At 23.3% G+C, this 27,517-nt stretch overlaps 5 protein-coding genes across 15 annotated transcripts; 3 read left to right on the top strand and 2 right to left on the bottom strand.

The window, feature by feature from the left end:
• Positions 1-2,990: 2,990 nt before the first annotated feature.
• On the bottom strand, positions 2,991-8,860 carry LOC129613446 (ADP-ribosylation factor 1). Of its 8 annotated transcripts, none has more exons than XM_055527512.1 (5): positions 8,653-8,860; positions 5,421-5,667; positions 4,960-5,069; positions 4,617-4,742; positions 2,991-3,612 (listed from the first exon to the last, which is right to left on the bottom strand). In XM_055527512.1, the coding sequence occupies exons 2-5, from the start codon at positions 5,566-5,568 to the stop codon at positions 3,448-3,450; spliced, it is 549 nt and encodes a 182-aa protein (XP_055383487.1). In that variant the 5' UTR covers positions 5,569-5,667; positions 8,653-8,860; the 3' UTR covers positions 2,991-3,447. The 8 variants fall into 8 exon arrangements, with proteins under 8 accessions (XP_055383487.1, XP_055383488.1, XP_055383484.1 ...); XM_055527513.1 differs by having other exon boundaries at positions 5,421-5,618; positions 8,513-8,860; XM_055527509.1 differs by having other exon boundaries at positions 8,513-8,859.
• On the top strand, positions 8,632-10,633 carry LOC129613445 (tRNA (cytosine(72)-C(5))-methyltransferase NSUN6). The gene is made up of 5 exons (XM_055527508.1): positions 8,632-8,768; positions 9,015-9,327; positions 9,505-9,664; positions 9,723-10,412; positions 10,478-10,633. The coding sequence occupies exons 1-5, from the start codon at positions 8,703-8,705 to the stop codon at positions 10,575-10,577; spliced, it is 1,329 nt and encodes a 442-aa protein (XP_055383483.1). The 5' UTR covers positions 8,632-8,702; the 3' UTR covers positions 10,578-10,633.
• Positions 10,634-10,865: 232 nt separating this feature from the next.
• LOC129613561 (ER membrane protein complex subunit 4) lies at positions 10,866-11,672 on the top strand. Its single transcript, XM_055527678.1, has 3 exons — positions 10,866-11,016; positions 11,073-11,202; positions 11,263-11,672. Exons 1-3 carry the CDS (start codon positions 10,961-10,963, stop codon positions 11,572-11,574), a joined length of 498 nt encoding a protein of 165 aa, XP_055383653.1. The 5' UTR covers positions 10,866-10,960; the 3' UTR covers positions 11,575-11,672.
• A 345-nt stretch (positions 11,673-12,017) lies between these two features.
• On the bottom strand, positions 12,018-16,128 carry LOC129613463 (mucin-2). 2 transcript variants are annotated; one of them, XM_055527545.1, is made up of 8 exons: positions 16,073-16,128; positions 15,533-15,610; positions 15,045-15,440; positions 14,780-14,981; positions 14,084-14,726; positions 13,871-14,008; positions 12,396-13,812; positions 12,018-12,333 (listed from the first exon to the last, which is right to left on the bottom strand). In XM_055527545.1, exons 2-8 carry the CDS (start codon positions 15,588-15,590, stop codon positions 12,239-12,241), a joined length of 2,949 nt encoding a protein of 982 aa, XP_055383520.1. In that variant the 5' UTR covers positions 15,591-15,610; positions 16,073-16,128; the 3' UTR covers positions 12,018-12,238. The 2 variants fall into 2 exon arrangements, with proteins under 2 accessions (XP_055383520.1, XP_055383519.1); XM_055527544.1 differs by lacking the exon at positions 16,073-16,128 and adding an exon at positions 15,944-16,056.
• Positions 16,129-17,547: 1,419 nt separating this feature from the next.
• Positions 17,548-25,865, top strand: LOC129613471 (nuclear transcription factor Y subunit beta). 3 transcript variants are annotated; one of them, XM_055527552.1, is made up of 6 exons: positions 17,597-17,614; positions 17,683-17,903; positions 17,971-18,006; positions 18,079-18,353; positions 18,414-18,562; positions 19,286-21,714. In XM_055527552.1, the coding sequence occupies exons 2-6, from the start codon at positions 17,808-17,810 to the stop codon at positions 19,495-19,497; spliced, it is 768 nt and encodes a 255-aa protein (XP_055383527.1). In that variant the 5' UTR covers positions 17,597-17,614; positions 17,683-17,807; the 3' UTR covers positions 19,498-21,714. The 3 variants fall into 3 exon arrangements, with proteins under 3 accessions (XP_055383528.1, XP_055383530.1, XP_055383527.1); XM_055527553.1 differs by lacking the exon at positions 19,286-21,714 and adding an exon at positions 25,611-25,865 and having other exon boundaries at positions 17,548-17,903; XM_055527555.1 differs by lacking the exon at positions 19,286-21,714 and adding an exon at positions 22,694-23,019 and having other exon boundaries at positions 17,548-17,903.
• The last annotated feature ends 1,652 nt before the right edge of the window (positions 25,866-27,517 follow it).

The raw sequence follows: 27,517 nt of genomic DNA on the forward strand, positions 1-27,517 counted from the left end.
TAATATATATATATATATATATATATATATATATATATATATTACATATTCATTTCTATACTATTTAACTATGTTACGGTCATTTAAAATTGCAAAAAAAATTTCTTGAATTCCATAGAGAATAAAAATTATGTAAAAGGCTATTTTTAATAATTTTCGAAAAAATTTTCAAATATGGAGCTTCTTCTAGATATATTTTATATATATATATATATAAAAATTGCTTTACAATTATTGATTAATTAATTGTTATTCTAAGAAATTTTTTAGAAATATATGATTTATTAAAAAAAAAAAAAAAAGTTTATTGAACAATATTCTTAAATGCAATATGACTAAAAAATTTTGGTCAACAATACTTTTATTATATAAATATAGCGATGATTTTATTTATTTATTATGCAATTTAAAGAATTTTTGAAAAAAAAAAAAAAAACGAGAATAAATACATAATTTTAATGGTTTACCTATCCAAAAATCTAACGTTGTCCCTGATAGGATCTTTTTTGTTTTATTTGAAAAATTTTGTTTTTAATAACTGAAGCATTAAATACAATACGCTGTAGATTCTAGTTTATTATCACTTAAAAAATGATTTACAAAAAAAAAAAAGAAAAAAAAATTTATATATAAAGTGAATAAAAAATGTTTAAATTGTTATATATATATATATATATACAAGATATTTGCAAGCATATTTCTAAAAGCTATTAAAAAAAAAATTATTTTGTTATTTTATTTAATATAGAGACGGTTTTCAAAATATTTTGCAATAATTGTATCTTTATACGAGACCACGAAACAAAAAATATGAATTTAATTTGTTATTTTAAAATTATAATAAATTTCATTATAAAGTGTAAAATTTAAAAATAATAAAAATTACTTAATCTGTTTCTATTTTATTGTTTTAATAAATTCTACCCAAAAATTATTTTATATACCGATTTAATTTTAAAATACTATTATAATATTATATAATTTGAGAATGAGCGTTTTAATTTTAATTATGTATTTTTTTTTCTTCTTCTTCTTCTTCTTAATTAAACCATTATACTTTAATTATTAATTAACTATTTAAATATTTTTTAATTAAGTGTTGATTAAATTTATTGGATCACTTTTTTTTTACATTATATGTAATTTTTCGTAAATTTTTCAAAGTAATACTAATTAATTAAAAAATATTGTGTATATTCCTTTAATTATTCTTTTAGGTATGTATTTCATATTATCCTAATATGATTAATATTATATTATTTTTATAAAAAAATATATATTATATGGAAATTATTATTTTATTTTCTAATGTTAACTTAAAAAAACAAAAATATCTTCGAAAATTTCGTAAAGAAAATTTGTAAATGCCTATTATGTGTACACGTACCAAGAAATAACTAAATTATAGTCATGAACTTTTATAAAATACTATTTATTATCTAAACTTTTCCTTTTCTTTTAACAATTTATGTTTAAGTTTCTTAATTTTAAGAGAAAAGTGTATTTAATATTTGAAATAAAGTGTTATTCAAAAGAAAATATTAAATTTGAAAGGGTAATGGAAAAAGAGCTACATGAAAATAGGCAATGAATTCTAAGTATGAGAATTGTGAATCAAATAACTTAACAATATTGTTAATTTTTTAAATTTTCTCACCTAACGAAGAATCAAAAATGAACCTACATTTTATCTAAAATTACTATGCAAATAGTAAATACCAAGTATATGTGTATTATTTTCTTTTGCAATATTATGCATCTACCGAATTATCAAACATAATTTTAAATATTTTTTTATTTCAATTCAGGTAAGTATTATATCTTAAAATTGTATCCGAACAATTGCATTTATAATAATTCGATTATCATTCAAGTCATAAACTAGATTAATGATAAGATGAGAATATGTACAATTTTTAAAATTCCTGCTAATATAATATAATTCCTTAAGAAACTTTAATACACATTTATAATACAAAAAAAAAAAAATATTAATATTTTTCATAAAGTATGAATTATTTTCATAATATTAATAAATGCTGAAACAATTTCATTTTAGGTTCTTGGGGATGAAGTGAAAAAGTGTTGATGGTTATAAGGGTATAATTTTTATCGTAAAAAATGTGTTTATTTTTTCCTTTTTTTTTTTTTTAATTTCTTTCTTTCTTTACAATTTAAGCCTATTACAAATTTTGAAATATATGTAAGCACCATATATATATGTATATATGTATATATATATAAAGGTATTTATATTTTAATAAACCATTTACATACATATATATATATATATATACATATAATATATTAAATCATAACATTTAGTTGGCATATAATAAGATATAAGATTGCAAAAAGTTAATAATAGTTTTTGAGAATACAACATAAAAAAAAAATACATAATAATCATAATTAATTAATTAATAATAATAGTATGTATGTAATAGAGACAACACAAATACGTGTTAAATATTCTTAAGAAAAAAAAAAAAATTTTTTTTAAGTTTTTACTTTATTTATATTTATTTTTTTTTTAAATTTTTTTTTTTTACTTTTTAAATTATAATAATTATTATTATCAATTATAGTAAATGGTTTTCTTATCAATTTAAGTGCTGTTTTTTGTTTATTTTAATTAATTTTTTTTGCGATATTTTTGTTTTTTTTTTTTTTATTTTATTCTCTAACTTTTTCTCAAACAAAATGTTGGAAAAAATAATATTTTTTTTTTTCTTTTTGAAGAATTTAATAAAAAATTTTTTTTTTTGTAATGAAAATAAATTGAACAAAAAATATTTAAAAAAAAAAAAATTATTTATTTGAAAAATAAAGTTTTTGAAAAATTATAAAGAAATCAACTTTAAAAATCTTTTATCCCGTGTCTGATACAAAAATAAAAAAAAAATGAAATTCTATATTTTTGAAAAAATTGTTTTTAAGAACTGCGAATGTGTGGATTTGCTTTTTTTGCTGAATGCTTTTTTTTCCTCTTCTATATTATTATTTTTTATCTATATATATGTATATATACCTTAATTAAAAACAAAAAAAAAAAAGTATTTTAATTTTTTATGCATTTTTTTTATATCAATTTTGTTTTTTTATTATTTTCCTTCATATATATACGTATATATATATATATATATATTATTAAGAAATTATGTTGTTATAAACTTCTTCTTTTTCTGAGACTTTTTTTTCTGTGGTATCCTATTCCGATGTTATTGTTGTTGCTGTTCTATTGAAGACTTAGTTGGGTTTGATTCTCTTGAAATTTATTAAATTTTTTGTAAATTTTTTTATATTATTTTTATTTTTTTTTGTTTTATTATTTTTTGTTTTTTGTTTATTTTCTTTTTCCTTTTGTAATTAATGTAGTTGTAAATTAAATTTAATTTAGGTGTGTGTTTCTTCTTCTGTCTTTTATTAATTAATATAAAATTAATTTTAGCGATTGGCATTCTTTAATTGATTGGATAACCAATCGAGACCTTCATATAGACCATCACCACTAGTTGCACACGTCGCCTGAATATACCAATTACGATTTCTCAGTGAATGCAAACCTAACTTATCAGTTATTTCGGCTGCGTTCATAGCATTTGGCAGATCCTAAAATTTCAAAAAAAAAAAAATAAAAATAAAAATTAAAATTTTGTTTTAAAAAAATTCATATTATTTAAAAGTTATTAGAATTGTGTTTCATAGTTAATACAAGTGTTTACACATTAAATTAATAAAAGACAAACGAATTTCTAATATGATAAATCAATTTTGATTGTGATATTTTTTAATACAACTATTATAACTGATAAATATTTGATCTACGAAGTAAATATGTCATATTTGTACATGCAACAATTGTACTTTGCTAAGAGGACCAAAATATTTAGAATCAACCGAAACTTTTTTCTTAAAAATATGTATACAATTGTAATGAATAAAATGTTTGTTCCAAAACGTTTGATTGATTGAAATTAAAAAATATTTAAGATAAAAATTTTCTTATTTAAAAAATTCACTCGAATGAAAGCAATTCATTTTTGAATAGTTACAGCTATTGAGTTAAACATATTTTCGAAAACATTATAAATATGTACAATAAACCAAATTTTTAATTGGATCTATTATTTTTTTTTGTTAATTTTATTATCTTATCTTGTTGATGACGTCTTATTCCGTAAATGTTTTAACATCAATCTTAATAAATATTCATGTATATATCATAAAAATGATTAAAAAATAAATGAGTAAATAAAGGTATGTAGTTAAAAATAAATAGAAACAACAAATATGTATATAACGTACATGTACATAAGCATATACCAATAACATTTCTAATTGTATTAAAAAACAAATCAAAAGCTGCGAATCAACTTTATTGTTTACTTTTAAGAATTGTTGGAAGAAATTTATTATTTAAAATCAACAAATTATTAATTGAAATTTCTATAACTTTCTATTTCTGTACTGATTTGAATTGAAACTAACATATATATATGCGTACATATATATTATATATAATTTTATATAGACATAATTTTCTCTATGTTTTATTGCAGATTTATTAAATATCTATATAATTTAAAGTAATAGTTTTTTTTTATTATATGTACCTGTTTGTTGGCAAATATAAGTAAAACAGCATCTCTGAGTTCATCTTCAGCTAACATTCGCATCAATTCTTCTCTTGCTTCTCCGATACGCTCTCTGTCATTGCTATCAACGACGAAAATGAGACCCTAGAGAAATATTGGTTAAAGAGAAAAAAAAAATTGAAAAAAAAAATTATGATCAATATAAATATATGTATATTAATATTTAATATTAAAATGAAATCAGTCCCGTCTTGAAACAATATGTTCATCCATCATAAATAAAAAATTCTGGGAACATTTTTTTTTTCATCACTTACATAGATTTAAAATTAAATTTTTTTTTATTTTATGAGAAACTTACTTGTGTATTTTGGAAATAATGCCTCCACAATGGTCTAATTTTATCTTGACCGCCTACGTCCCATACTGTAAAGCTAATATTCTTGTATTCTACAGTCTCGACGTTGAAACCTTAAATTATATATAATATATGTATATTGTTATAAAATAAATACAAATCATTTTATATGAATTACTTAGATATGAAATCTACAAGTTCGAGAAAATGTAAAAGATTCATATCTAAAATTGTTTAAAAATATATTTGAGTTTACGATTTTCCAAAAAAAAAAAAAATATATATGAAGGGTTCCGAAGTTAATCAACTGATGTAAGACAATTTCCAATTAAAAAAGATTTATTGATAAAAATTATACTTTATCTTTAATCCTTTTGATCAACTATTGAAACCCTGTCTGTTTTACAGATATTAATTTAAAAAAAAAAAAAAATAACTAAGCAATAAATAAAAAATTTAATTACCAATTGTAGGTATCGTTGTAACAATTTCACCTAATTTGAGTTTGTACAAAATTGTGGTTTTACCAGCAGCATCCAAACCGACCATTAATATTCTCATTTCCTTTTTACCGAAAAGTCCTTTAAACAGATTTGCAAATATATTTCCCATTTTGAATTGGTTTCCTTTTTACTTATAATTTAATTATTTATCGACGTCAACTTTTAGTTCCAAAAAAAACGAAAAAAAAAGAACAAAGATTCAATTAATCTAAAAAAGAAAGAAAATACATTTTTTATTTACTTAATATATATCTTAATAATAAAACATTTATAAAAAAAAAAGGTAAAAGTGAAAATTTGCATAATTTGTAAAAATTTTGTTTTTTTTTTTTTGTCAAAAACATAATCTAATATAGAAAAACTGGTTTTCTGTTTTTTGTATTTTTTTTTTTTGACTAAATTTCGGTCAATAGGGAAATTTAATGAACCCCAATTTCTATTTCAAGGTTTTATTAAAACAATCTTCTATGAAGTTGGAAAAACTTCTACTTTAAGATGAAGTTGTCTACAATAATAAAATTTTAAAAATAGACTAACCTGGGTAGTACCTACCTAAATACCTAAATTAGGTACTACCTACCTAGATGTTACCTATATAATAATCTTATATATTAAAAAATTAGGTGAATAAATAAGGTATTAAGACATTGTACTTAGAAAAGTAGGTAAGCTACACACTTACATTATTTAATTTTTAATAATAAGCCTAACATTCATATAAACAAAAAAAATGCCAACATTTCAAATTATTATGATTTTTGTAAATAGGAAATAGACCACAATATCAAAATTAGAAAAAAAAAAACGTACCTAAATCTTTCCTGATTATCACCAGTAACTTTTTACATATTTATAAGAATAATGACTCATTTTAATCAAATTTCTATTGTAATATTAATTGAAATCAAGCATAGATTTTCTTTTGTGGAAAAATTTAATCATGTTTATAATAAAAAATCATTTACAATTTAAAATGTGAATTTCAAAGACACAATAAAAAAAAAACAACACATAGTAACTTATTTTAATTTTTTTTTTTTTTTTTTTGAAAAGAAAAATTCTCATACGTCATAATAAAATTTCGCCTTACTTAAAAAGTTTCTTTTTGTTCAATCGGTCATAACCTCACATTAAGATGGAAAAAATTGTTCGATTTTAATTCATTTCGTATCTTAAATTTTTTTACTTTACTACATTATTACAGAGTATTTTCTTTTTTTTTTACTATGTAGGTACTTAGGATTTCTCGCGCAGTCTAACAAAATATAAAAAATAAAAAAAAAAATTTTTGAAATATTTCTATGTAGGACTGACGACTGCTGCCGTAAGTACATATACACCACGTAATTAATTTCCAGATAAACTATGTTGTACATATTCAGAGAATTTTGAATTTTATCGATACTTACACGCTTTCCTTTTCTATATTCTAACTTCCTTAAATTTTATTTATAACTAATTAATTAATCAAAATATATTAGAATTAATATTGTATGTATTTAAAAAAAAAAAATACTAAATATCTCTGAGTCAGCCAACGACAAAAGACACAACCGAATAAAAAAAAAAAAATTAAATGAGTTTTGACTGCTGGTGATCAAAAAAAAAAAAATTACAAGACAACGTAAAAAAAAAAAATCAATTTAAATTTTTCAAATATTGTTGGTCCACTCCTTTGTTATACTCACAATTTATAAATTTTAATACTAAACTATTAATTAATATATTTTTATATACAAAAATAAATTATTAACCTTTATTGCTTTATTTTAAAATAAGATCTTTTACTTTTTTTAATTCACACCAAAAAAAAAAAAAAAAACTAACACCACCCTTCAAACCTAGTCTTTCCTATTAACATTTTCGACGTTTGACTTTTATGTCAGCCAACCTACTAACATCTATATTCATTTCATTCTGTCTTCTTTGATTCTTATATGGCTGTCATTTAAATTCATATGCTCTCTTTTTCTTTAATATTCATAAGAAAAAAAAAAATGGATTTTCATTTCCAATTTTTTTTTTTTTTTGATTTTTCAATTTAAACCATTTTGAGAAAATTTTCTTTGAATATTTTTATTTCTTCTTTTTTTTAAAATTATATTATTTTAATATAATTACTTACACTTAGTTTCAAATTTCAATTTTAAGATAAAACAATAAGTAACACTTTTCTTCTATCTATAAATTTTCACATTTATGTACATATAACTTCTTCGCACAATATTTAGCGACTGCCGCTTATTTCTTTATTAAAATTTTACACACACAAAAAAAAAAATGAAATTCCCTTATATTACAAAAATTTAAGATATTATTATGAAATTAAAATTTTACATTCGAAATTAAACTAATGAAATAATATATATATTTTCTTTTTTTAATAACTCAGCTCGATTTTTAACTATCCGGGCGGTATTTTTTTCCTTTAAATTTTATTTCTTTCTCTTTGAATACTTGAATATCGACATTTAATTATAATTAAATGAATTTTCGAAATTCGTGAACAGAATATACATGTATCTCTTTCATGTCTTTTTGGGAGAAAAAAATGAAACTAAAATTGTATATTTGTCCCAGTTTTTCATATGTTATTTCATTGAAAATGACAAATTAGCGAAAATGACGTTAACAAGGCCAACATTATAATGCTAAAAACTTTCTTATTTAGTTACTGTTTAATAAAAATGAGTTTCATTTAAATCACTATATATATATAAATTGTGTATTAAAATAAATACAAAAATATAAATCAAATGTAAATGAAAAAAAATTAAATAATTATTTTAATTTTTTAAAACTTATTTCGGAATTAAATTCCGTCAAGGTTTCTTAATATTTGTTTAGAGAGCAAACATATGGCAATACAGTTTTAGGAAAGGAAATTTTACAAAAAAAAAAAAATGTCCCAAACATAATAAAATAACTATGTATTACATTGCCACGTCGCTAACTTGTCAATATCTATAATTTAAATAATTTTTAGAAAAATTCGAAAGTTAAAAATTTTTTTTATACCTACACTTATTTCATTTAAATTATTAAGTACTTACATAAAATAATTTTTTTTATCCTTTAAATATTTCGCATCAGTATTAAGAAATTTTTCTATATTCGCTTTTTCAATAATAGCTATCTATCCTTTTCGCGCAATGGGATATGCAAATTTTCTTTCACACAGTAGTTAACTTACAAATCTAATTCCGAATAAAAATTTGGCGTTTTAAACTATTTTTTACAATTATGTTTTATCCAAAGTCGCCCTTTTTAAAAAATCCAGGCATCGAATCACAAATATTTAAACGGAATGTAAGTATAAACTTTTTAGTTTTATTTATTTCCTATTTTTAAAACCACGAAAGTACCATGCGGGCTTTATAATCAAGAGAAAAACCGTAGAAAAGAAAGACGTGTTGAATATCTGTCAAAAAATATATGTATATTTTTAATAAATTCAATAAAAAGAGATGGATATATAAAATTATTTTTCGAAAAATATTAAAGCCCACTATTCACTTCTAATTTTATTGTATTTTCGAATTGTTTAAATTTCAGTCACCAGAGGTGAAAAAAATTTTGGAATGGTTATGTATTTCACCGAAACATACTACTTATAGAATAAATTTGTTAAAAACTACACGAGAAGAAGCAAAATCTTATATCACTAAAATAATAGAAGCTAAATTTCGAAAACCACCAAGTATATTCCTTTTGGATGAAGTTCCGGAAGTTTTATGTATATCATCGATAGATGAAATTCCAGTGTTTAATCCGGAACTGAAAGAAGTCATTGTTGATATTTATTGTGGCTCAGCTTTATTACGAGGGGCGCATGTATACGGGCCTGGGGTTTTAGCAATGAATACCGGTAAATATATATTTATATTAAACATTTTTTTTAATTTAATATTGGTAATCAAACAATAACTTTTGGAAAAAGAAAATTGTTCTATTTCCATTTAAACTATTTTTAGTAATTACCAGTAAAAGATGAATAAATTTTTATTTTGATAGTTTTAAGTAACACTATTTTAATTTACCAAAGGTACACAACTAAATGAAAAAGTAAACGTGTTTGCAGATTTGGCTGGAAAATGTAAAAAGGGAACAAATGTCTTTTATGATTGTAAAGAGAAAGTTTTCATTGGAATTGGTATAACGAAAATGCAAAGGTATCAGTTATATGGTAAAAACGTCGATTCCAGGTAAAAAATTTACAAAATTATGTTTTTTTTTTTAATGTAAATCGAAATGTTAATTCAGTGGAATAGCAGTTGAAATGTTACAAGTTATATCTGGGGTTCCGTCGCTAGGTGACTTATCTTCTGATAAGATTTTGTTGCAAAATCTTCCTTCAATTGTTTGTTCAAAAGTGTTGAATCCGCAACCTGATGAAGTAATTCTAGATATGTGTGCAGCTCCAGGAAATAAAACTTCGCATATTGTTGAATTAACGAAAAATGAAAACGTAGTCATAGCAATCGATAAAATAAACTCCAAAATTGAGGCATTAAAAAAGAAAATTGAATTGAATCAATGGAATAACGTATACGCTTTTTGCTTTGATTCTACAAAGGGCATAGATTTAACTAAAACGGATAAGTCATTAGAAACTATAAGAAATGGCCCACCATTTGCACCTGAAGCTTTTGACAGAATACTTCTCGACGCTCCTTGCAGCTCATTGGGAAATCGACCCTTATTGTCAAGTACAATTTCTCAAAATATGTTGAAATCATATTCGAAAATGCAAAAGAAATTATTTGAAAATGCTGTTCGGCTGTTAAAAATAGGGGGAACATTAGTTTATAGTACATGTACAATACATCAAGATGAAAATGAAGAAATTATTGTTTGGGCTAAAAAAAAATTTGACGAACTGAAATTAGTTCCAGCAGAACCCATTTTTGGAGGTGTCGCTATCGAAACAGACGGTTTAGCAGAAAAAGAAAGGTATTGTCTTGAATATTGAGTTTAATATTTTTATGTTCAAATATTGATCATTTTTCATTTACAAGGTCATACTTGCAAAGATTTTGCATAAACAATGTACAAACTAACATAAGTACAATTGGATTTTTCATTGCGAAGTTCATAAAGGTGAAAAGCAGCTTTTGACTATAAAAACGTTTCTGTAAATGTTTCTACACTATATGATAATAAAAGTAAAAATTTTTAAATATAAAGCTAATTATTCTTTACTAAATAACTAAACTTAGTTTTTATGCAAAGCCTATATTGCATAAATATATTCCGATGCACTACTTTGCAATGATAACGCAACATGTAAACGCACCTTTATGGCAATACCCAAAGCATTTATGTAAACTTTTTATTTAGTTACAAATTCAGTCAACAGAGAGCGCACAAAAATCATTGTCAATTGTAATTTCTACATAATTGCCAGAGCCAAATGTCAAATTGCCAAAAGTTTGTAAAATTCTAAGCAGAAGCACCAAATCCAATTTATTTTATTAACAGAATAATTTTATAATAAAGTAATGTCTACCAAAGTATCAAACAAAAAATTTAAATGGGCGCTAGATTTTAATGTTGCGTAAGTTAAAGTATAATCCAATTAAAAATGTGAATAATATTTTTTTCTTTAATTAGCAAGAATACAGATATTCCATCTCCACCGGGATATAATCCATCAGTTCCACAAAGTCAATCCGAAGTTGTTCGAGATCATCATCTGATGATTAAAAGATCATGGGATTTAGCTTTGGGACCATTTAAACAAGTAAATTTATTTTAACAAAAGCTAGAATGCAAACTAATTTAATTCGTTTTATTTTTTCAGTTACCAATGAATCTCTTTATAATGTATATGGCAGGAAATTCAATATCGATTTTTCCAATAATGATGGTTGGTATGATGTTAATTAGACCAATTAAAGCTATGTTTGCTGCTCCTACATCTAAAATGGCCGATGGCACACAGGGAAGTGGCCAAAAATTAATATATCTATTAGGAAATTTGGCAAACATTGCTTTAGCTTTATATAAATGCCAAAGTATGGGATTACTACCAACTCATGCATCCGATTGGCTAGCATTTGTTGAGCCACAGACTAGATTAGAATATTTTGGTGGGGGAGTATCTTTAATATAATTTATTATTTATTAATATGAATTTTTGATTGTGCGGTACGGTGTTTTGTAATGTTATACTTTTTAGCCTAATAAAAATGATATGACCATTTAACGAAATGCTATTATTTATATAATTTCTAAAATTAAAAATTTATTTCAATATGTATAGCGACAAACTATTAAGCAAAATTTGAAATTTTCTTGTTTTAATTTGTGTATATGTATTTTATTATTTACTTAAATTATCTTTTTAGATAAACTCTTAACTTTTTTATTAAAAATTTTATAAAAATTCCGTAGATACTAATTATATTAATAGGTATGTTGATTTTACAAGAAACGGAAGATAAAAATGAAAATTAAATCTATAAATTAAAAATCTTTAAATATATTTTAAAGTACCGATGAGTTTACTTTACTGTAAATGTCAAGTATTAACATGTTAATACAAAAAACAAATCATACTTCTCTACTACTTTTTATAATTACACTTTCGAGAGAAAAAAAAAAACATCAAATTAAAGTCTTACTCAATTTAAAATACTTAATATATAAATGTATATATCTATTTAAAAATATTTCTTCAACTATTACTCTGAAATATTCTTCATAATTCAGGGCATATTTCTGTCCGGATTTCCCATTTAAAATTGTTAAAGTTCAAAGGTTAAGCTCTAGTTTAATTATGTAATGTTCAGAGCTTGATATTCGTCATCATGCATTTCTGTCATCATAAATGTGCCGTCTTGCAAAAGCAAAATTACTCTTCGAGTTCCGCCTAAATAAAAAAAAATTTAATTTTGTTAAACTATAAAATTAATTAATTGCTAAAATAATAACCTGGTGAAGGTAAGTCTGCTTGAACTACTTCAGCAGGAATATTTGCATCTTGGGAATCGCTATCACCAGCTCCAGTTTGAATCGTCAATGCTTGATTAGTATCAATTGTAAGTTGACCTCCACTTGCAGCTGCTACCGCAGCTGCATTCGCAGCAGCTTCAGACTCGGCTACTTGTGCTGCTGTTGCCGTTACAACAGTTCCGTCTTCTTGTTTAATAACATATTGAGTTTCATTAGTGTTTCCAGCTGTTGCATTTGATAAACTTTCATTTTGTTGTTCAGGTAACATGTTGGCAACGGCCTCAGCAACAGCATTATCTAAGGTTAATACCCCCGTAGCTGCACCATTCTCTCCATCATTGTCTTCTGCAGCAACATAAGCAAACTGTTGCTCACCGTCCGCTCCCTGAGCTATTAAAATAGTTTGACCTTCAGCATTTTTGCCAGCAACTTGATAAATAGTTCCATCCTCGCCACTAACTAATAATGGTGTACCATCTTCATTAGTAAGAATTTGTTGACCTTCTCCTAAAGTTATTGTAGTTCCTTCAGCTGCTAGCGCTTCTTGTTCATTTGCAAATTGCATTTGAGTAGTGACAACTCCCGATTCATCCTTTTTTTCTGGCGTTGGTGTGGGTGGAGGGACTTCTTCACCAGATTCGGTTAATATTTTACCAGTAATAGGGCATAACGTTAGGCCCCCACCTGGCGGTGAAGGTGAGGGGCTTTTGGCAGCAATAGATAGTTTTGTAGGCAGAGTTTGTAAGCCTGGCTTTGATGAAATCATTTGAGTCCTCTGTTGTGATAAATGGCTACTTCTGTTTTGGATCATACGATTTTGGCCTAAAGGTGCTTTCATTTGATGATCCTGTGACGTTGGTATAGTTTTTCTTGTTATTTTCAAGTCACCAGATTTAGATAATTGTAAAATTTTTTCTTCAGGTGTAACGGGTTTGTTAACTTGTGTTTGCCGAACACTTCTGTTAATAACCATACGTCCAGATTGAGGTGTGTTTGAGATTGCATTCCCAGGTGATAATGATGGCCTATAAATAGTCGTAGTTTTAGCTTGACTTTGTAATTGACGCGGTGTGCTTGTTGTTGTTGATCTAAGAATTTGGGGCCGTTGTGGAGTTGTTACGGGCCTAACGGTTTGCGCCGTGCTTCGTTGGCCTACCAAGGTTGGTCGGTTAATTTGTGGTGAGCCGGTTCGTGTTGTTTGATTAATATTTGCAACACTATTACTTTTTTGGATTAATCTTTGTTGTACGGGATTCCTAATATTAGAAGTGTTCGTAGTTGAATTGGTTCCAACTGCTGTCAAATTAGGTGTACTGCCAGATAAACGAATAATTCCACTAGAAGCAGTTTCCCCACGAGATAAAATTCGAACAGAAGCCTCGCCTTTTTGAGACGGCTAAAAAGAATTATAAAAATATTATATACTGCAATCATAATTATATTTTAAGTCTTACGGAGCTATTAGTTGAATTGGGAGTAACCTTACGAACAATTCCAGAATTTGATTCCTTAATTATAACAACATCAGCAGAATTGTCGGTGCTTGTGGGGGATTTAACGGCTCCATTGACAGTTTTAGATATTTGTGGGGACTATGAATAACAAAACCATTAAAACCATATAGGCAAAAATTTACCAACGAATTTTCATTTGAAAAAATTAAATACCAGCTTATTTTCAGGTTTTCCAGTTGAAGTTGTAATTGTTGTACCATTTTTCAGGCGTTTTACAGCATGAACTGGAATTGCATCTTCCTCGAAATCCTCTTCACCGGTTGTATTTGCATTGAAATCGCTGTCGTCAAGTTTTCTTTTAATACTTGGAATACTTCCAGTATGATCAGCTGACACTTCATGTGAATCCAATTGTTTGTCGTCATCACTTTTCACCTTCAACGTCGCTCGATTTAAACGGGCTTGTGGGGACAACGGACTAGCATTTGAAGTTGCTGTCACAGTTGAAAGTGGTTTATCGATCGAGTTTTCCGTAATTTTTTTAGCATTGGGTATCGGTGTTGAAGTAGCGGCACTATTTATACTATTTGCTTGTTGTTGTTGCAATCGTGCACGTTCTTGTGCTGCTCTTTGCTCTTTTTGTCTAGCCAATTGCTTTTCAAATGTCTCTAGAAGCTGGGGACAAGTATCTAAGTGTGATTGTGGTTCCCAACTATTTTGATCATGAGGATAGCCTTCCCATTTTACTAAGTACTCATGCATTTTTCTGCGTGGGTTAAATCTTTTTGCTACAATTTTTTCAACAGTTTCAAATTCTGTGCTTGATGAATTAGGGATTGTCCTTTTTGCTCTACGCCTATTGTAATAAATTATTAATCATTTTATTCATTTTAATCAAACTATACTTACGATGTTTGATTTGGTTTAATTACAACTGGGCTAGTTTTTTGAACTAAATTTGTATTTGTTTGATTTTTTATAATTCTTTGCCTATCCGTTGGTGAAAATTCTTCATCTGTTGTTACATCGTCTCGTTTTACAATCCCATCCTCTTTTTTAATCACACGATTAGCAACAGGATTAAAGCGATTTCCCGCAGTTGCTAATGATTCTGAAATCATATTTTTATTATTGTCTAATAATGACTCATTTAAAAAAAATTCTCTTCACATACTATTTGTGGGTGCTGTATCAATAACAGTTTTTGTAATTTTTACAGGCATTTCTTGTAGGGTTCCTTGACCTACTCTATTGAAAGATTGTATTGTTTTACCAGCTACAACCCAAGTTTCTCTAACTGATTCTTCCATTTTAACCCATGTTTGATATAATTGCCACGAATTCATATGACTTGAATCATTTTGATTTTTGGTGTTACTTAACTGTGCAGATTTCCATAGTAAAAATGCCCATACTTTTGGTTTTGTTTCTCTGCAATCTTTCAAGTTGGATTCTTTCGAACAATTTTCATCATTTTCTTTGTGCTCAATAAAAAGGTCAATAAAGTGGAAAACTGAATGGCATTTCCCACAAACTAGCACATCTGATTGGGTCATTTCTCGTTGTGCAGCTGAAAATTTGAAGAAAGAAATTTTGGTAATGTATTACGGTTTCATGCATATCGAATTATAATAAAAATTATTTCAATCGACACACTTTTACCTTTTATAATACTTGGATGTTTCCCAATTTCCGAAGGATCAATATCTTTGCCAACCATTCTAAAATTGCCTTCAAGCGCTTATTTAAAACAAGAATTTTAATTAATGAAAAATATTGAATAACTTATTCTATAAAAATTGCTTATATCTTATGCATGCTAAATATGAAGCAAATTATTATCTTTAAAAGCTATAACCTATATTCAAATATGTGTACAGTCTACATTTTAATATTAATTTATTATAAAACAAAACAATGTTTTATTTTTAAATAATAAATTCAAAATATTTTTTGCAAATTTGCTAGAACGTATCTTAAAAGCAAAAAGAATAACTTTAATAAACTCTTTTTTTCTAAAGTAACAATTCTATAGCGACTTGAATTACTTATACAAATTAAGCAAATAATTACTTTTTATATTATTAAATTACACTTTTTAAAAATATACGTTTAATATTTTATTTTATCTGTTTAATTCTACAAGTTATTCTATTGGGATCAAGTCAGAAACTACTGTTTTCATATAAATTTTTTTCTCACCACAGACCGCCAGTAAATCCGTTCGTTTATCGCGTTGTTAAAAAGTGTAGCAAACTTTTACAAATGACAATAAAGAAAAGTGTATACATTCGAAAATGTTAACCAATCAAAACGCTTCTTGTAGCAAACGTGCTTTATAAAAGAACAAAATGTTGGCTTGGCGTGATTAAAGTTACCATACGCCTTAAATTTATTTAGTATACTGGACTTTTCATATATTGACATTTGGTGAGTAAAATATAAAATGACATAACATAGGTCAAACAAAATTAAAAACATTTAGTTTTTTTTTTAAATGTTTATATTATTTTAACCCTTTTTAAAGTGTTAAGGCTTTAATTTTTCTATGCTTGATTTTTTTTAAGTTAGGTTTGTGTGGTAATGGTAAGTTAACTTTTGAATATCTAACCCCCTAGTTTTTTTTATAGGTATTAAAATATAGTAGTAATATTTTTAAGAAATACTTGTATCATCTGAAAAATTTGTTGCAAATTAAATCTAGTTTTTGTAAATACTATATATGATATTCAAATTATATATAAATAGTTATATTGTTAAAAATAAATTTTTAAAAATATAGTTATATGTTGAAGCGAATTTGGCCTAACTGTAATAATTTTTAGATGTCTTAATACGAGCTTTCGTTGTTTAAGACAACTTAATTGAACATAAGACTGAATGTTAAAAAAAATTAAGAATAAAGAGAAAGAAGAAAATTAAGTATTTACTAAAAAGTGTGAAACATTTTCCAATGTTTTGTAGAAGCATTTGCTTCGTACATATTTTTTTATTAAAAATATGCAACCACACACCAGCTTTTTTTTAAAGATTCTTTCACGAGCACATAATTAAGTTTTAACTCAATTATCTAAGTCAAAAATAAAAGCATGTATTACGGAAGCGTATAAAAGCTAACGAAAGTTAACTTAAGACCTTTACATATTCATACAAAAACTTAGGTGGCGTTAAAGTATCTTAAGATCATTATAGTTAGACCTATCGGTTTGTTGTTTGAAAACCTGGATCTTAGATCACTCTTGACACTGAGTAATAACTTGAAAGTTTGACTTTTATATTGACATTACAGAGATTATGTAGTCAATTTAAATTATGATATTTTTTAAAATAATTTGAATGTTGTTCAACTTAAAAAATTTAATTTAATGGGTCTTTAGAACTTTGTATTTGGAAGAAAATTTTGTTTGTTATACCGCATTTTTTACAAAATCCCTTTAAATATAAATCAAAAATTTTGAGTAAATACCTTAGGAAATCAAAAACATTTCCTCAAAACACATAATGTTCATAACTGTCATACTTATTTTTATTTGTAAACGCACTTTAGATATTAGTGTGTTATTATTTCGAACTAACTGACATAAACTGATTAAAATGACGTTCAGTTCTGTGACAATCATAGTCATCTGTCAATGAATAAGTTTTTTTTTGATATTTGAGAGATAATCTTTTGTTTTGTTTCACATTACAATTCGTTCCAAAAATAAATCTTCATGTTCTTCTGCTGAATATTAATAAAAATAGGTAGCGTTGAAGTTTTCTCTCTTATTTTCTTGTATTGCTTTAAACCTGATAAAGATATTTTCATCTAGCCAAATCACTGTTAACGAGTTTCTGACGTGGACGTTATATTATACTGTAGTGTAACTTTCACTATCTTTTGCGAATTATAATCAAATTATCTTTTGTTAATATTATTAATAGAAAATTCATTCAAATGATTCGGAAAAGTTTATTTTTATATATTTCATTATTATTATGCTTAAAAGTTAATTCGCAAAGAGTGGCACCTGGAGTTCCACCACAACATTATGTAAATTTTTGAATAAATAATTTGGTATGAAAAATTTTTTTATAAACTTTTGATTTATTTATTTTAGCAACAACAAGGGTACCCGCAACAACAACAACAGCAGGTAACTTAAAACATTTTAAATTTAAAAGATAGCTTTTATGTAAATTATTATTACTTTACATGAATACTTTAGTATGCACAACATCAAGCACCAGTGCAACCGCAATACCAGCAACAGCAGCAATATCAACAGCCACAACAACAACAACAAATGCATGTTCAACCTCCTTCCACTCCAATTGATCAACAACAGTATCAACAACATCAGCAACAGCAGCAACAACAGCAGCAGCATCAACAGCAACAACAACCGCCACAACACCAACAACAACAGCAACAACAACAACAATACCAACAAGGTCAACCTCAAAAAGTTTTAAATGCCGCAAACATTCAGCATGAAAGAGAGTACATAATTTATTTTAATAATACCTATTGAATAATTTTTAAATTAACATTTAATTTTAGACATATTCAGGAACATATGGCTGTTCCAATAGATACTAGTAAAATGTCAGAAGCTGAGTTACAATTCCATTATTTCAAAATGCATGATTCTGATAATAATAACAAATTAGATGGCTGTGAATTAATTAAATCCCTTATTCATTGGCATGGTAAGAGATATTTAAAAAATTCTTTGTTTATTGTTTTTTATTTTGTTTTTATTTTGGTTGGGTGTTCTGTCCTTTCCTATAAGCATTTTCAAATTCTTCCTTTTGTATATTCCTTCAACTAAAATTCTTTTTAAACAAAAGGTATCTATAAAATATTTTGTTTTGAAATTTTTAAAGTTTGTTTGAATCATTAACGTCTGTCTAGATCTAATGAATAATGTGATTCGATTACATATTATATTGAATTCATATTTTACACATACTCAAAGAAAAATTTCAAACCAAAAAATTTAAAATTTTCATAATGAAAAAAATGATTTTTTTGTTTGTTAGTTTGCTTTAAAATTTGCCTCTATATTTCTACTATTTATGTAAAATGTCTATTTAAAAATACACTCTTGAATTTAATTTATAAACTTTTAAAGGTCGTAAAGTATTTAAGATTTGATTTACTTAAAAATGCACATACATGTTACGTATGTAAAGATTCTTTTTTTATTTTTTTAAATATTATGAAGCAAAAAACTTTATTTTATTATAGTAAATGTAAAAATTATTATAAAATTATTAATATTATTGTATTTTACGTTAATCGAAACGAAAATTCAAAAATTAACAATAAAACACAAACACTTCAAAATAAATAAAATGATACTGAAATTTAATATCAATGTGAAAAAAAAAATCCTAATAAATATACATACATTAACTGCTCAAATAAAGAACAAGGAAGCAAAGAACCACATCAAGAAGGAAAACCACATGTTGAAGAAAAAATATTTTCCGATAATGAATTAACATCCCTAATAGATCCTATTTTACAAATGGATGATACTAGTCGAGATGGTTTTATTGATTACCCTGAATTTATAAAAGCTCAACAAAAAGCAAAAGCACAGCAACAACAACAGCAACAACAAAATCCAAATCCATAAAGTTAATATTTTAGATCCATGATTTTAATGTTAAACAAGTAAACATTTATTATTTTTTATATTAAATTACGAATATCACATTAGATTAAGGTTTATATCACAAGCTATATTAGCGTTTTATAAGTTATATAGCATACTTGTACGTAAATCTCTTGAAATATTGAATGATAAATTTTTTGAAAAATCAATAGTTAATTTAATTTAAAAAAAAAAGTAAAAACATAATCATATAAATTTCATTTATTTTGGCTACGAAATATATTTAAAAAATTTTTACAAAAAAGCAAATTTATTTGAGAAACCCAAATCATTTTTATAAAATATATTTTATTGTAAATTATAGCTATAAATTCGGTATTTCAAGAGTATGGATGAAACTCTATTCAATTATGTGTTCTTTCTAAATAAACTTAAAAAGAAAATTTAAATTAAAATTTTGTAAAACGTAATTTTTGTAATTAAATACATAATGTTTATTTTAAAATATTTGCTGTATGTAAAAATTAAAAAAACTAATATAAGAGATTGGATTTATTAATAACATCAGAATACTTAAATTTCTTATGAAGTTTTTTTTATTTAGAATCACAATAAGAAATAAAATAATTACAGGGAGCATTTTAATTTTCCTATAATTCAATTGTATTTTCATAATTGTTTATTGATACTTTTTTTTTGTCATAATTGTTAATCTTAATTAATTCAATGTAAAGATATTGAAATTTGTTTTTATAAACTTATAAGTAGCTATTGACAATTTTTTGTATATTTTTTTTCTTCTCTTATTTAGTTTATTAACAAGAACATTCTTTAAACAACATTCTAATATTAAATTTATATTCGAATATCTATTTATATTTACATTTTGCTGTTTACTCTAAATATTAAATTTAGTAAGTGTTTGGTAAACTTAATTTCTTAAAAAAAATTTAAATTCATTTTTATTGTAATTTAAACAATGTAAATATTATAAAATTTAATATGTATTATTCAGGAAGAGTTTACCATCAATTAGGTTTTCAAATAAAATTTTGGGTTTCGAATAATTTTTAATATTTTTATGAAGAACTTTAAAACTTTCCAATATTATGCATAACGAATATTATAAAAACTAATCGAATATTTTTTTAAAGTTAATAGCAAACAAACATCTCAATTAATATTTTTTACTATTTACTATGAAAAATTATAGAATAAAACTATATATGTGTACATTATAAAAAAAAAATAGTAATGTTAAAATAAAAAAAAAACGATATAAACAATAATATAGTATTTAAGTTTAAATATAATTTATAATTCAAAAATTCATTTACATTTGAACAAAAATTTCTTATATTTCATTTGAATATTATTATAGTTTATTAAATTGAATTGGGTTAATTATTGCTACAAAAATATTAAATAAAAAATGCTCTTGGTTAATTTGAAGAATTTGTAAATTTTATAAACATTATGAATATTTGAAAGATAGAATTTTATAAAACGTTTTAATAAAATTCATAAATACCAGGGCATCACAGAGGACCTATTGCACAAACGATTTCTTATTCTTTTTAGTAAATTAATCAAAAAATTTTTTAGTGTTTTTGTTGCATTAAGAACAAAAACACTAAAACACTAATAAAATGTTAAAAAAAAATTGATTTTTTTAAAAAGTTAAAAAGTAATAAAGTGGTTAGTGCAATAAGGGTCTGTCTGAACTTTATTAATTTATCATAATATTTTATTTTACAATAAAAATATATAATAATAATTAAATAGCTCTGAATTATAAATTCAATTAAAAATTTAAATTATAAAAAATTTCCTTAAAATACTAAAAATAAAAAAATAAATAAATTAAATTTCCGACAAATTGTTTTAATAACATGATTTAATTAAAAATGTTTATATCGTTTATGAAAAAATATAAATTTTAAATTTAAAATAGCTAGATGGTATTATTATTTGATTTGAGTAAATTTTTTAAGAAAAAAATTAAATTAAACTCAAAATAAGAATGAGGGACTGAATAATTTTGTAAAGGAAAAATATTAATTGTTATAATTATAAAATAAATCATTCCAGCAGCTAGAATTTTTTTAAATGTAAATATGAAAGTAATGTTAAAAATTGTAAAAACAATTAAACTATAAAATAGAAAAATAAAGAGAAATATTTTATAATTTAATAAAAAATAAAAAAAAAAAAAAGAGGATTAAAAAAAAAAAGAAAAGTTACACAAATTATTTTGTATTTTATTCATTTTAATTATTATATATAATAAATTTAATGTTTTATATGTAATTTTTGTAATTAAATTTAATTGAAAAAATATTAATTTAAATTTTTATTTTATTTGTATTCAAATTTTTTATAATTTATATTTTGTTTTGTATTATTTGTGCTTTTTTAAATATTAAAGGTTTTAATGTTATCATCTCTTACTTTTCTTTTATATTATAAATTTTATTATAAATTGCTTAAAATGTATGTCAATATGCTTATAATTAATTTAAAATAAGTTTTTTGTTATATTGTATAAATGGTGGATTAGTTAAAATTTCAAAAACTTACGATAACATTTTACTATAAAATTAATACTGACTGTGTATAATAAAAATATTAATTGTTTTAATTTAATATTTTATTTTTGTAATAATTTACTAATAATAAACTCTCTTTTATTATTATATAATTTTATTAATAAAATTTAACAATTTAATTAATATTCTTAATATATGAAGTCATTGTATGTATTTCTTATATTTAAATACAAATTTTATATTAATATTAATTAAATTTTCAGTTTAAAAGCAAAGTTAATTGTTTTGTTTTTAAATTTTAATTTTAATTTATATATTTTACTTACATTTATATTGTATATACATAGCAATAATAAGATATAATTTTTTTTTTCCAATTTTTTTTTTTATTAATTCTCCCCCGTTTTGTTATTGTCAGCTTTTGAAAATTAAAATATTTAATTTAAAAAAATTTAATTTTGCCGAATTCAAAAAAAAAAAAGCATAATGTAATCGTATATAGCTATTATGTATTTTGCATGATTGTCGTGTCGTGTAAAATGCTTTGAATTTTGGTATGTACTTAATTAATTATTTTATAAAAAAAAGAATTTTGTCATATTCTAAATATTTTTGTTATTTAAATTGATTATAATTTTTCGTATATACATATACTTGAAATTAATTAGTTAATGATGAACAAAAACATAGTGAAGATGATAATAATAAAACTGATGAAAAACATGAAATACAATCTTATACTGATGACGAATTATCATCAATGGTTGATTATGTATTACAAATGATGGATAAAGATCGTGATGGTCAAATTGAATATTGGGAATATAAACTTGGTGAAGAACCACTAGTTTAAAAAAGAAAAATGAGAAGAAGAATAAATAAACGTTTTGATTGTACGAACAATATATAAATATTAGTGAATTATATAAAAAAAAAATTAACATAAAAAAATAAAGAATTTTTTTTCTTTTCTCGGCAATAATTTGTAGTTCAAATGAAATTTGAATATTATATTAATTATAATAAAAATTCAATATTAATTAAATTTAATAAGAGCATTGTTATAAGATAATGTTTTCTGTTGATAATAAATATTGTGATAAATTTCCTAATTTCTTATAGTTATTTTTAAAAATTTAAAAATAATTAAAAAAACATACTAGGTTTTGAAACAGTAGTTATTAAATTTTTAATAAAAAATTTTATTATTACAAAATTGCACATTAAATTTGTAATTTGATATTGTAATGCAATTAAATTTTTTTTATTCATATTTTCATTTGAACTATAAAATTTATATTATTAAAATACACTATTATTAATATTAAATTTTTATTGTTGCTAAAACTATTTTTAAATTATATGTAAATAACAAAATATTTAAAATATATTTTTGTATACTCACACTGTCTATATGAAAAAAAAAAAAACAGAATCATAACAAAAAACACGATAAAAGCACACATAATTATAATTAATATAAAATATAATATAAAGAATTTAATTTTCTTTAATTACGAATTAGAAATAATTTTGTAAAATATTAATTATTAAATTATATACATTCAAGAATGGGGATTTTCAGAAATTCAGGTTCTAGCTTAGATTTTAGATATTAAAAATCTGAAAAATTGAATTCCTTTAGATCTGTAATGATGCAAAAACAAGATTTTTAAAATTTAAGTTAGAATTTTAAATGTATATCTGAATTATCGAAAATCTCCAATATTTCAATTAATATTCATATATTAATATAAAACTTATTTTTTCTAGCTTAATTTAAATTGAAATTATCACAAAATTAAATATAAAAATTCGCGATAAAAATTATTATAATAGCAAAATTGTTTGTGCTTTATTGATTTTTTTAATATTATCAGAATCTTAAATAATTTGTTTAATTAACTAAAATTAAATATTGCAAAACTAAAAGTTTTTTGTTTAAAAATAATTTTATTTCTAATTCGCTTTTTTTTTTTAAATTTATATTTTTTTTTTATTTACTAATAACTTTTATATTGTTTTGTTGGGATTAAATAAATTTTATATTTGTGAAAAATAAAATTTCTATATGTATTTATAAATTGTTTTCACTAACATTTTAAAAATTTAATATTTTAATTATATGATTATTCTATTGGAATGGAATTAGAGTTTTATAATGAAAAGAAATAATAAATTTATATTGCCAGTTGTAGTTTTTGAGAATATGAAGTTTAAAATTTTAATTTATAAGTTTTGAATATGCCAGAAAAAGACTGATTATTTTTATATTTTGTAATAAATTTTGAAAAATTTGTTTAATTAAGTGCAATGCGCGTTTCCTGTGTCAATAAAATTGCTTTAAAATTGTTAAACCTGACCTGGAAATTGTTGAAAAAATTTAATAATGAAATCTGGGAAAGTAAATGAAAAAATACGAGTGTAACATGAAAATTTTAGCTATAAGTTACCTTACTATGTAATTCGATTTTCGTATTCGGAGAAATTGTAAGGTACTACAAATCAATTTGTATAGTACAACCTTTCCATTTCTGCATAATATGAAAATCGTTTCCAGAAAATCGAATTACAAAGTAAGGCTCGAACTTGAATAACCAAAAACGTAACTGGCATCTAACTGGCTGTTCTAGAAATGTGATTAATTCTTTTTATGTTGTTTGGAAAATGCGTGTGTAAAAATATAAAATTTAAAAAGGATTACTAAAGTAAAGGAAATAAAATGGCTGCTTTTAAATTTTTATTATTAAAAGTTTTATTTATTAATTTTCTATTAACAACAACTATTTAAAAATTTTTAATTGATTCCATTTTTCTTTTTTTAATTTAGACAAGTTTAATCAAAATTATTTTCTTTTTTTTTTTAACAAGATTGGCTGGACTAAATATTTGGAAATTCATTTTAAAAAATAATACATAATCTGGTATTAAATATAAGTAGCTGATATTTTGAGAATTTTAAAAGATTATTTATTAAGAAATTAATTGAATGATTAAAATTTAGAGAATATTTTAAAATCCATGCAGTTAATAGTAATAAATATTTAAATTTATGAAGTTTTAAACCCAATTTCTTTCAATAATATCATTGCAATATTCTAAATTTTAATTGCGATTTCGATTACTAAAGTCTACGCTTAAAATATTTTAGACTTTCTTACAATATTCTTTTCTAAATCTTTTACTATAAGAAAAAAAAATTAATGTGTATGTTCTTGGGTAAATTAAAAGTATAATTAATAAGAATATAAAATTGAATAATTAAGATTTAGTTGAAAAATCCAAATGGAGTTAATAATTCAATAAAGCTATCAAGACAGGAATTACGTTTAAACAATCAGAAATTATTAAATTTAATAAAGAACAAAATTAAATTTAAAATTATTATTTAAGAAAATTTTCAAAATTTCAGCTATAAATATTCGATACGTTAAATTGTATGTATTTTTTTGGAATTATTTACAAATAATAAAATCTTCTGTAAATATTATTTTTTTTCATAATTTAGCAATAGGGATAACAACAACAATATCATTAAAAGTAAAAAATATTTAAAAAAAAAAAATATAAAAAAAAATTTTACAGAAGCAGATAGTCTTAATAAACATGGAAATGATCATGATGATGATGATGATGATGACGATGATCATCATGGTTCAAGAAAACATGGTCCTGTTTCACGTACTGATGATACTTTAATTAATATGATTGATCCGGTTTTGGATTTAATGGATTTAGATAAAGATGGTTATATTTCATGGACAGAATATAAAACAAGTGCTGATACTCTTCCCTAGACTAGATAGATAGAAAAAAACTAAATAAATAAATAAAAATCAATGATTTAGAATCAAAAATGAAATTGGTTTATTAATTTTTTAAGTAATTTTTTACTTTACAATTATTTTTCTACAAATTCCTGAAAACACCTTGTTGCTTAAATTTTCAAATTTTTCCATATCCAAATAACGTGAGTACTAGTGTTTATAAATTGGCATTATTCAATGCCTACAAATTTATTTGGCCTACAAATTTATTTTTTAAATTTACAAATTACAAAATAAAAAACTTCAATTTTTGTTCAATTCAAGAAATTTAAATAATGCTAGAGTATTAAAATTTTTTAATTAAACACCTGTTATTCAAATAATTTAATAGCAATTTTTTTTATTTTTAAGATATTTTTGTTACTTTAATTACTTCTCATTAAATTTAGGCGATTTTCAAGCTCCAAAGGTTCAAATTTTATTTTAGTTTCTGAAATTATTCTACTACACATTTAGTTATCGTGCTATTACTAATTGCAAATTTTCGAAAGTTTTACGTGTTTTTAATTTTTAAAAATTCTAGAAGGCGAGTACTCGACAATTTTCTGAAAATTCTAGAAACCCAGAAGGCACATATGTATGACTTAGTATTGAAAATGCATTAAATACTAAAATTACTAAAAAAAATAATTTTAAGTGAAAAAATTTCTGAATTTTTGTATTTTGGATGTCGGATACCGATTCCATAAGTCAAACAATTTTATTGGAGCACTCACGAAATCTGTTTCGAATTTATTTACTACACCATTAAATTTAAATAGAAAAAACAAATAAATGCAAATTGTATTCGAGAGATTTTAAATACAGTCAGTACAATTTTGTATGCAAATGGGATTGTAAATTGAAAAAAGAATAAATAAAATGTAAGAAAAACCTATAACGTTACGTACAACATATACAAGCATACACAAATAGTTGTAAAGGTTAATTGAAATTCAAGTTTTTTGCAATTGTTTTTTTAGAAGGAAAACATGAAAGTATTAAGAAAAAGCAACAGTTTTTTTTTATTGTTATAGAACAGGCAGTGGTGAATAATTGAAAATTGATAAATTTTAGTATATACCTACTTATAGATCTAAAAAATTCTGGTTTACTAAATTGAAATTTTGTTGAATATTAGCCTAAAACTGAAATTAGTAAATCGCAATACTTTCAATAGAATAACATGGCCGTTTACATTTCTATTATATTTTATTTATTCAATTAATTCTACAATGTCCTATGTATGTACATAAATGCAATTGAAAAAATTCAAAAGTAAATTTTCATTGAAAATATTGGACAAATTTTTACATGCAATCTAATCATTAATTTTAATTACATATGCTGTATAAGTACTCTCTTTATAAAAACGTTAACAACTAACTGCTAAATATTAGTAAAAACAACTTTATTATGCACACCCATATTGCCTGTGCAATAAATTTTTTTTTTGAGACATGAAAATGAAAAAAAAAATTTTTTTTTTTTATATAATATGCTAATATTTTAAAATATGCATAAGAACGTGTTGCAAATACAATTTAATATTGGAATAAATTAAGCGTTTGACAAACTATTATAATCCGGAATGTATTTCCGGAACTTTTAAATTGAATTTTAAATATATATGTACTAGATTTAATAGTTATTTCACTTGAAAATAACTTGAAATAATTTTTTCAA

The sequence above is a fragment of the Condylostylus longicornis genome, unplaced genomic scaffold (genome assembly GCF_029603195.1).
Source record: "Condylostylus longicornis isolate FDR11 unplaced genomic scaffold, ASM2960319v2 ptg000084l, whole genome shotgun sequence".
Taxonomy (NCBI): domain Eukaryota; kingdom Metazoa; phylum Arthropoda; class Insecta; order Diptera; family Dolichopodidae; genus Condylostylus; species Condylostylus longicornis.